The 10,842-nt window shown below is 41.1% G+C and overlaps 1 protein-coding gene across 7 annotated transcripts in view; it reads left to right on the forward strand.

The window, feature by feature from the left end:
* Window positions 1-10,054, forward strand: part of MECOM (MDS1 and EVI1 complex locus) — a 336,232-nt gene extending 326,178 nt beyond the window's left edge. For all 7 annotated transcript variants that reach the window (XM_062005401.1, XM_062005403.1, XM_062005402.1 and 4 more), the window contains 6 exons: window positions 395-472; window positions 2,219-2,388; window positions 3,497-3,641; window positions 6,348-6,584; window positions 7,130-7,316; window positions 8,260-10,054. In XM_062005401.1, the coding sequence (XP_061861385.1) occupies window positions 395-472; window positions 2,219-2,388; window positions 3,497-3,641; window positions 6,348-6,584; window positions 7,130-7,316; window positions 8,260-8,394 (952 nt within the window). In that variant the 3' untranslated portion in view covers window positions 8,395-10,054. The remainder of the gene's footprint in view (window positions 1-394; window positions 473-2,218; window positions 2,389-3,496; window positions 3,642-6,347; window positions 6,585-7,129; window positions 7,317-8,259) is intronic.
* The last annotated feature ends 788 nt before the right edge of the window (window positions 10,055-10,842 follow it).

The following is a 10,842-nucleotide window of genomic DNA, read 5'->3' on the forward strand; positions in this document are numbered from 1 at the left end:
AATTGGTTGAAAGGTTTGAAATTTGCTTACATGGAGGCAGAAATTCAAGGCTTTAATAGTAATTCTCTTGATTCCAAATCTGAATGTGACCAATAATCATCTAGTGAGCTTAGAAATTTGGGATGATCTTTAAAACTGGGATGTTTTTGTACATCTCTTGCTTATGCACAAGAAAAGCTGGTCAGTGCCAGCAATTTGAGTCCCATTCTTGCGTGTAAGTGTGTGAATCACTTACATTCCCTGAAGACTTTTATTGAAATGTTGTTACACCAAAGCAATGCCAACAGTAGCATATATTAATGATTCAATTTGGGCTGTGCACCCAGTGCAGCTCACACTGGGATGCAGCCACTGAAGGTTGTGTTGTCTCATCAAACATTTTCTTACCACACAGATACTGCGGCAAGATTTTCCCGAGATCTGCAAACCTAACACGTCACCTGAGGACACACACTGGAGAGCAGCCCTATAGGTACCACAGCTCCTTATCCCTCTTTGTGGTGTGGCCAAGTGAATGAAGCAAGAGAACCAGTGTTCAACAGTCTTGCTCAGACAGCTTGAGCACTCACTCCTTAGCAGCCCATCGATAGCCCAATATTTTGATCTCCAAAAGGGCTTTTTGTGCTCATCTAGGCAAGGGCAGCTACATTCAGTGGAGCAGCATTAGAGCTATGAGGGAAGGTTTTGGTGCTAGCCAGTGAAATTCTTTTGGCTTAGGCAACTGCCCAGTTACCATCTGCAAGTCCTGCTTCACAGGACAGCTGGCACTTCTAAACCATCATGGTTGGAGTGATCTTCAATGGAGCTCATGGTCATATTTCTCCCTGGCAGAAAATGTTTTGTTACAAGAGCTCTGAGGTGTTATTTGCAACTTAAAGTTGGGTGTTTCATCAATCATCTGATTTCTGAAAGATCCCTCTTGCAAAGGGATTGCTGTATTTATTTATTTCCTGACTAATCTGGATCCTTGCTGAGGTCTGCTTAACCAAAAACCATGTGGGTGTACTCTCTTGTTGATAAGAATACGTATGTGATATTGTATCCAGGACAGTCACATGCAGAAATGCCTGTAGAAGCTTCACCTTATTGAAAATGAAAGACTAATTTAAATCAGCTGGAGAGGAGCCAGTTCATGTTCCAGTAAAACAAATTTCTGCATTTTATGAGCTGTAAAGAGCAGAGTAAGCTCATTGTTTGTGAGGAAACAATACGTGTTTTGCCTTTGGTCTCTTTAGGAAACGAGATTCACATCTAATTTTATTGAAGGAAGATCTTGATGTGTGCTGTAGCCTTTCACTACATAAAAGCCACAAGCAATTAGTAGCATAATGGATGATTTCAGCACTTAAAAAAAATTTGACATCATTGACAAGCGTAAGAGAAGCACAGGAGAAAGAAAAGATTGAAAAACTAAAGTGGTGAAGACTGCTGGCTAGCTGCCAGCCAGAGAATTTGGAATAGTTATAGTATGACTTAGTAATGGCTTAAAGAGCAATACAGTAAAGGCTTTAGGGACTCCAAATCACTATAGAGTATGAAAATTGATGCCTCTGGTACCAGAGTGATAGACTAAACTACTCACATTGGCACGGTATTAAAGGTTGGGATTGTTTATTGCTGGTTTTTGCAAGATAACCAAATTTCCTCTGGGATTAGCAATCAGGCAAGCTAATTCCTCAAGAAAAGATTTAATCACACAGTATAATTTAGAATAGGAAACGAAATAGCCCTTTTTTTTACCTTATTTGAGCATTAGAAGAGATCTGTTTCATGTTTTTTCCAAAAGTGTTTAATTGTATTGTATTGGCAGCACATGAAACAATAGAGTTATTGCTCTACTGTTTTCAAACTTCCCAACTTTGCATGCAACAGTTTTCAAAACATGGGAATCAATTACCCTAGCTAATTTGATGCCATTAACTCTGAAATATTATGCTTATTACTAAAGGCAATATGTAAAATATAAAGCCTAATGTGAATTAAAGCTAAAAAACCCACAGCAGAAGTGATATCTCCATCTCAAGGGCATGTCTCTCCAGTTATTCAGCAAAAACTTGTCTTTATTTCAGAGATGGTTTTGCCTCAGTAGGGATCAAGGAACTGCAGTTGGGTACTGAGGCTGAGCCCAGAAGGTGCTTCATCTCTCTTAGGACAAATCGTACATTTCCAGCTACTAACGAACCCTTTTCTACCCACTTGTTTTGTTTGGTTTTTTTAGATGCAAATACTGTGACAGATCCTTTAGCATATCTTCTAACCTGCAGAGACATGTCCGTAACATCCACAATAAAGAGAAGCCATTCAAGTGTCACTTGTGTGACAGGTGTTTTGGTCAACAAACCAATCTTGACAGACATCTAAAAAAGCACGAGAATGGGAACATGTCTGGTATGTATGCCTTTTCCCTCCCCAGCATGCCCTACATACCACCAACGTTCATATACAGGGACTGCACGTTCACTTCCAGTGCTACTGAGTGTCAATAGGCACACGTTGCTCTGCGCCGTCTGCTCCCTTGAGTGGGGTTTCTTTGGAAAAATATGTAAGTGCCTAAGCTCTGCTGACATTTAAAGTGCTTTGAAAATCCCAGCATAAACTCTACCCTTGTATAACTTAATACGACTGGATGATGTCTTTTCTTTTGGTTTTAATTAAGCCAACCGTAGCGTTTTGAGAACAGACTGGGAAAATTGGTTTAATCCCATCTCCCCAATCACTTGGCTCTCAATAGGACTCCTAGATTTAGAGTCTCAGGGGGCACTCTAAAAGATTTTCTTGGCACCTTCTAAAATATTCCCACTGTCAGGAGCTGAAAAGCACTAGCTATTATGGAAGTAATGATGCCTCCCAAGCCTCAAAGCAAATTGGTCACTACAACAGCAGCAGCAAAGGGAGCGGCAGGTAGTGGATGTTGTTGGTCTGGGTTAGGTATCTGCAGGGTTTAATGAAAACCATCTCTGCAGTCTTTTCAGTCTAAGTTTTGCTCCACTGGAAATAAGCAGGTACATGCAGTGAATGCAGAGCTGTCTTTCCCTCAGAGCTCAAAGGCGTCTGTCACTGATCTCTCAGGGCTAATGAACCTGGGTGATTATGTCAATGGCTGCTCCATATTTTAAGGAAATCTACATAATTAGTAGCTAAAATGGAGTTCTGTTTGCTCAGTTCAGCCATTGGCCTAACACAGTTATTGACTGACAGTCTTGGAGTCGCAAGGGAACCAGAGGGAAATGTTGCAATGGATACTTGGCAAAAGCGATTATAAACCATGGAAATGGCACCCAGCATGCACGCAGCCATTTTGGCTGGAAACCACCTTCACCCATGGATAATAATACTTCCTTTCTAATTACTAGTTTTATGGCCAAAAGCTGATGGGTCACTACGACCAACTTTTTCTGGCTCTCACCCCTTTTAACTGTTGTTTCAATTTTATATAAATGGTTGAATATAGAAAATGTGAAGGAGCGGTGACAGAAGTTCTCTGTTTTGCTTTAAGGTACTGCAACATCTTCACCTCACTCAGAACTGGAAAGCACAGGGGCAATCCTAGACGACAAGGAAGACTCTTACTTCACAGAAATTAGGAATTTTATTGGAAACAGCAACCACAACAATCAGTCCCCCCAAAACTCAGAGGAGAGGTGAGTTGATCTGCCTTTAAAAGGTGCCATTCTTCCAGATTCAGCATGATTTTTCCATTTTGATGATGTCTGGAGACAGAGTTATTTTAGCAATCTGATTGCTTCAATGTTGACCTCTGTGTCTTATGAGAAGAAATGTGTTAATGTCCTCCCCGTCAGGCACGAGCGTGTTCCCAGTGGCAGAGGCTAGACAAAAAGTTCACCTACGAACACATTTTAAATTGTGTCAGGGACTCTCAGTTTCTATTTCCCACCGTTGATTTAAATCAGTTGAAAAATTCCCTCATTTTACATTGAGAGCAGAACAGGTGAATTCTACATCCTGTGGCTGAATGTAGAGAGCCTTACAATTTTAATGCAATATAAATGTGTAATTAATAAAGTAGACTAAGCTAAATTCTTGGATTAAATGAAAGCTTCTAACCAAAAGTCCTTTCCCGTGAGTAACTCAATCCCAAGCAAGATGCTGACTAGCAAGAAGTCCGTGAGGCCATGGGTAGGCACTGGTTGTCCACAGTGGGAGACTTTTTCCTGTTAAGATTTATTAAGTATATGAGTGTTTCAATTCTTCTGAACTAACAGAAGAAAGACCACTTCTAAACGTTTTCAGCTAATCAAAACAAAGCTAAGCAGAAAAGGCTGTAGCGTGGCTATGCACATCAGCCATACATATTTCTTTGAGTTTGGTTTTGGGTTGGGTGTTATTTGTCCTTTGGAATTGGCGTTATATTATCAGCATCAAAAATTCCTCTCGGTGACAAACTTCACTGTCTTCTCAATTTCCAGACACTTTGGTGAAGGGGTGGAAATGGTGGACATAACACAATTTCCATGAGAGTATTGGATTAAGTGATTACATGCATATTCAAATTTCATTCCATCCTGATTGGCAATGAGAGCTTGGGATTTTTTTTCTTTGCACATCTGGTCTCAACATGTCCTCCAACAGGAAGTCAGCAAAGTGGAAAGGTTGCTGGGTTGTGCAGTGTTTCCTTTCTAAATTTGGCACTTCAGACTGCTCTTGATGGATATTTTATCCCTGGCAAATTGCTGCATTTGAAAGCATAATTAGAGAATCTGTTTTCTTAATCACATGGCTTTTGTTACTTTGGTTGTAGTCCATCTCCCTTTCATTTCTAGCAGCCTCAATTGAGCATAACAAGCAAGTTGGCAGCCCAAACCGTGCTCAACCGTTTCTTATTTCTGCCTATTTAAATAAAAGATGATAAAGAGATATTTCTCTGATTATCTTAGAGGGGGGTGGCTGCCTCAGCTCTCCTGACTCTGCACAGCCTCAGATTTTTTGATACTGATATAAACAGGCCATTCCCTATTAGTCTTTTTAATGCAATACTAAACGCATGACAATCAGCTGGAATTTGATCCGAAAAGAATAGATGAAACTCTATTATATTTAGGCAAACGATGTTATAGTTGTATAAGAAACCAGCTTTCACTTCTGTAGGCTCCATAAGAGAGTACATCCGTTAAAACAGCAAGTCAAAGGTGAAATACCCAATATGCTGCCTGGGCTCATCCTTATCTTGCTGCAGCTTTTGGTATGTTCCATATTGTCTCACACAGTTTGAAGCACGCAGAGCCTAAAGCAAACTGCGGGCGGACAATAAGGTTTCCATTTTTGTAACTGTATTCCTGGAAGAGTAAAGGCCTTTTGCACAATGAGAACAATAGATGAATCAAGGCCTCCGTGCTAAGAAGGCAGCGGAGCAGACACACTGGTAGCGTGGATTTGTGTGGCTCCACCAAGTTCAGCCCTGGTACACCACTGGTACCGGGCGTTTGTTGATGGTGGCAGTGCCAAATGGCTTTAGCTCTCATTTAATGTGGCCATGGATGCTCAGAGTCCTACAGAGTTGAGGCCATTAGCCAAAGAGCCCTTACTTCAGTGTGGGTACTATGTCCTTGATAAAATCCTGTAGGAAGTAGTTAAGAGAAGTCATTGTCTGAAACCAAAGGACAATGTAACAACAGTGGGTAAACCAAATGGTTTTCCATGTGCGTATTGCTGTAATTGCTCATTTAATAAGAATAAATGCACCTAAAATTGTGGTCGACCTTTCTTTTAGTTACTTCTTACCCTTCAAATCAGTCAATAATACAGTTCAGCATGGAGGCAATATTGCAGACCATTCTTCAGGTCTTCAGCTCTTAGGTTCCCATGTATGTAACCCATATGCTCAGTGAAGTGGTATGGCTTCCAAATGGGCGGCAGTGTGCAAAATTAATTATGCATGTGAGTTTGACTTTAAACCTCTGAATGCAGTATTGGATATCAGTTTTGAAAATGCTAGATCTGACTTTCAGAGTTTCTTGGCCTCTACAGCTTCTGTTAAAAGGCAGTGAGTTGTTTTGCCCAGACTGCATGTATGATTGGAAACACGAGATGAAGTAATGGCGTGAGAAAATTTGGAACAGATATCTGAACATACCCCCTCTTGAACAGTAGTTTTAGGAGGATAAGAGGAGAATCCCATATTGATGGTACTGTATCATCCCACTGATTTTTTTTTTGAGTGACTTTTTCTCCAATACTGCCCAAATGTCTGCAACTAAATGAGACATAAACTACAGAAATCACTTTATTCTGCTGTGATAGATCCTTTCCGGATCCACGTCTGACAATCTGCTGGTGAGCTTTCATAGCTGATTTGTGATGATTGCATGGGCTTCTTTTGGTACTTTCAGAATGAATGGCAGCCACTTTAAGGACGAAAAAGCCATGGTAGCCAGCCAGAACTCAGATTTGCTGGACGACGAAGAGGCAGAAGACGAAGTAATGATGGATGAAGAAGATGAAGAGAGCGAAATTGCAGGGAAAGCAGTCAAAGAGCCTGTTGCGAGTGACATGCACGAGGGGACTCCAGAGGAGGACTATGAGGAAACGAGTACTTTGGACATGAACTGCAAAGCTTCCCCTGGCAGGTTGGTTCCTTCCGAGTATTGGTGTGCCCAATAAAAACAATAAACCATACAAGGGTGCCAGCACCAAACTGTGTGCTGTGGGAACCGGTCCCAAGTAGCCGGCTTCCCAGTTACGATAGCAACCTGTGTCTGTGTTTGGGTCAATAGCAGCCCTGTTTTCAGTCTCTTCATGCAATCTGTAGCCTGTAAGAGGAAAAATAACTTGGGGAGCTATTGTCAGGGTCTGGCTGAGACAGGAAACATTCATGGGAGAGACGTTATCTGCCCCATAAACCAACCTGGATCCTGGGTCTCCCATAGTGTTCTTGTGAAAGGCTGTGCAGGCACCAGGAGAGAGACGATCTCTCCCTCCCTGTTCCTACTGCCCACTCTCCCCTTTTTAAAAAAAGAAAAGGGCATTTATTTTTTTTTCAGGATCACAGTTTTGCAGAACAAGGTGGTTTATGAATGTAAAAAAAGGGGACATTGTTCAGATGTGTAAATCTGAGAGTATGAGAACGCAGAGAGGATCATTTGATATTAAAACCTCCGTGGTGTTTTTGTAGGTATAAAGAGGAGGAGTATAATAAGACTGGACTTTCGGCTTTGGACCACATAAGGCACTTCACAGACAGCCTCAAAATGAGGAAAATGGAAGAAAATCAATACAGTGAAGCTGAATTGGCAGCTTTCAATACTTCCCAGCTGCCAGAGGACCTAAAGCAACCGTTGTACAGGAAATCCAAATCCCAGGTAAAAGCTTAACTCAGTTAAAATGGTATTGTCACCAAATACCCGAAGGATTAAGCTCTTAGTGTGTGGCAGGCAAGGCTGGTTCAGCTTTGTCAGACAGGGCTGTGTTCCATATCTGCAAACCTCAGCCTGCCTCGACCTCCCCTTGTGCTCCCACCTCACCCAGGGGACACGATGAGGTGCTCTGATCTTTTTTTGGCTATTTTTGTTCCTATCTGACACCTGCAGAAATGTCATGATATGAAATAGTCCCTCTCTGCTTTCAGCTAGCTGGCATGGCCACGCTGATGCTGTGGAGGTTAGCTGCAGCCCCACAGGGATGTGACAATCTCCTGGATAGTTTGGCTTTTTGAGTGGGTTTTTTTTTTTGATTTTCTGAAGTCTGTTGGATGTTACCATATCTAGATCCTCAGTATGTTTTAAAAATAGCACTAACTAGACAGATGTCCTGGTGCTATTTCTTGAAATCTTTTAAAACATGGATTAAAATGAGTCTTTTTAGCCCCTTTAAGAGATTTCTGTTTTTAAAACTGCAGAATCTGCCTGAGTAAAAGGTCAGCAAAGGAGACTGTGGTATTTGGTGAAATACAGGACCAGCCAAGGGATAATGTGATTCCTCAGGCTTTTGAAAAGAGCCTCCTGTGCCAAGAATCTGAAGGCAAATGAGACTCTGGGACCTTGTCTACTATCAAAGGTTTCTCAGAGCTTCGTGAAGCCAGATGAAAGCAGAAATTATTGTTACTATTAGTGAGGCAAAAGTGTCCGTGAAAAGGTTGACAGAGGTTTTACCTAATGCATTTTGATTTTAGGGTGTTTTTTTTTCAAGAAGTGGAGAGTAGCAGTTGTAGCCTAAACGATGCCCTGACATGGGGGGTGGCACAGGTCCAAGCTCAGATCCACGCCGTGGGATCGTGACCTCTTTGTCCTTCTTTCCCCACGGCAGGCATACGCCATGATGCTCTCTCTCTCCGACAAGGACTCCCTTCATTCCACATCTCACAGTTCTCCCAATATGTGGCACAGTATGGCGAGAGCCGCCGCGGAATCCAGCGCCATTCAATCCATCAGCCACGTATGACATTGAGAAGTCTTACCGAGAAATGGGACCAAGTCCAAACCCAGTAGCATGGCTCTTTCCTATATGACTATTTAAAAGACTGCTGAGCAGAATGCCTTATAAATCTGCAGGGTCACTCATTTAAAGTCCGGTGACCTTAAACTGAATAATTTTAAAAGAAAAGAAAGAAAGAAACTATTTATTCTCAATATTTTGTTTTGCACAGCAAAGGCAGCTGCTGACTTCTGGAGGATCAATGAGACTCAAAAACAAAAAACACAACACAAAACAAAAAAAAAGGAAAAAGAAAACCCCAAGTTTCAGTGGATTCTGTAAACTGAGGCCGGGAAAAAAATGTCTTCCAGTTCACCCGGCTTTGAGGGGCAGGGGCAAAAGGGTTAAGACTGCATTGATACACACATGGGCACTCCTTTAAAGTAGGAACAGAATCGATTTCCATTTTTATTTTGTATAAGATAGTTTGACACAGGATTGGGAACAGTTGCTTTTATGTACAAATCTCTTCGTTAAAGCTTTATGCATTTTAGCCCTTCAAAGGAAGAAACTAGTTCTATCAAACGCTCACTATCCATTGTAAATGTAGAAAGAAGTAACAGGGAAGATTTTGTTGTCTCCGTAATTCTTTTGCCTTCTCAACTGCATTGTTAAGGAAAAAAAAGACCTGAAAAATAAGGAAAAAAAACAAAAAAGAAAGGAAAAAAAAAAGAACTCTGAGAAACAATACATATGAGGCTTGTGTATATTGTAAACTATGAATGTTCACTGCTCCAAGAAGCTAAATCATCCAGATAATTCCGTGAAAGCACCGCATCCATCGACAGCACCACTACTTCAAATCATCGTAAGGAGATTTTAATTTTTGACAATCATGTCACTGTTTTGTTGTATTGTTTCCTTTCTCCCCCTCCCCCCCTTACCCTCTAATTTCTTCTTTGTGTTGTTGTGTACCATGTATTTATTTGTTGGCAAACGATTGTTTGTTGAGTAAAAATAGCACTGTTCCTATAACAAACAGCACTGCTCCAGTCCCCCACTGCGTTAACGATGCAAGGCACCCATGTACTTCAAAAGAAAAGAAGTGAGGTGAACTGATCTGTGTATATGGGAGTGCAAAACAGTGTTTGAAATTTTCTTACATTCCTCTCTCTTTTTTTTTGTTTCTTTTTTTTTTTTTTGCCTTTTAATGAACTAAATAACTAATAGAAGCGACTTAGGTTGGGGTTTTTTTGTTTTGTAATGCATTAAATTGATTCGATTGTATAAACAGTTATAATTTCTTCATGAAAGCATGATTCTTCTGATTAAAAAGACAAAAAAAAACCTGTACCCAATATTTTATGCTGGTTGTCTGCAAGCTTGTGTGATGTTATGTTCATGTTAATCCTATTTGTAAGATGAAGTGTTCCAAATTTATGGTTTAAAAGAAATAAAGAAATAACAGAAGGTATTCAGTTATTTTTTTGGGGGGTTTGGTTTTATTTTGGCCTTTAGTGAGGGACCAGATTTATTTTGTTTTTGTTTTGTTTATAATCTCATTTTGAAATAATCGGCAAGTTGAGGTACTTTCTTTAAATGCTTTGTACAATGTAACTGTTACGCATTTCAGTACATTACTATGGGAGGATCAACTTAAAAATAAAGGACTACAAAACTGAAGGGATCTTTTTCTTGTCTTGGGTTTGTTTGTGTCAGGGCAAAAACCAGAATGTTTAATCTACAGTCCAAGTAGCTAAAACTGCATCTATGGGGTCGCGAGGTAACCAGAGGATGGGGCACTGCAAAAATATCTTGGACTTCGTCATGCAAGTTGAGACCCAATCCAGAGTCTCTCGACAGAGACTTGATATGGTAAATGGGCCTCCAACTGTGTAGAATCATAGAATGGTAGGGGTTGGAAGGGACCTTTAGAGATCATCTAGTCCAACCTGCAAAAGCAGGTTCACCTAGATCAGGTTGCATAGGAACATGTCCAGGTGGGTCTTGAAGCCCTCCAAGGAAGGAGACTCCACAACCCCTCTGGGCAGCCTGTGCCAGGGCTCCCTCACTTGAACAGTGAAATAGTTTTTTCTTATGTTTAAGTGGAACTTTTAGTGTTCCAGATTCATGCCATTACCCCTTGTCCTGTTGCTAGCTACTATAGAAAAGAGGGATGTCCCAACCTCCTGACATCTACCCTTTAGATATTTGTAAATGTTAATAAGATCTCCCCTCAGTCCCCTCTTCTCCAGACTAAACAGCCCCAGTTCCCACAGCCTTTCCTCATATGAAAGATGTTCCATGCCCCTAATCATCTTGGTGGCCCTGCACTGGACTCTCTCCAGCGGTTCCCTGTCCCTCTTGAGCTGAGGAGCCCAGAACTAGACACAATACTCCAGATGAGGCCTCACCAGGGCAGAGTAGAGAGGGAGAAGAAAAACAATATACATAAAACAATCTTTTAGCCTAAAA

Source organism: Colius striatus, chromosome 12 (genome assembly GCF_028858725.1).
Source record: "Colius striatus isolate bColStr4 chromosome 12, bColStr4.1.hap1, whole genome shotgun sequence".
NCBI lineage: Eukaryota > Metazoa > Chordata > Aves > Coliiformes > Coliidae > Colius > Colius striatus.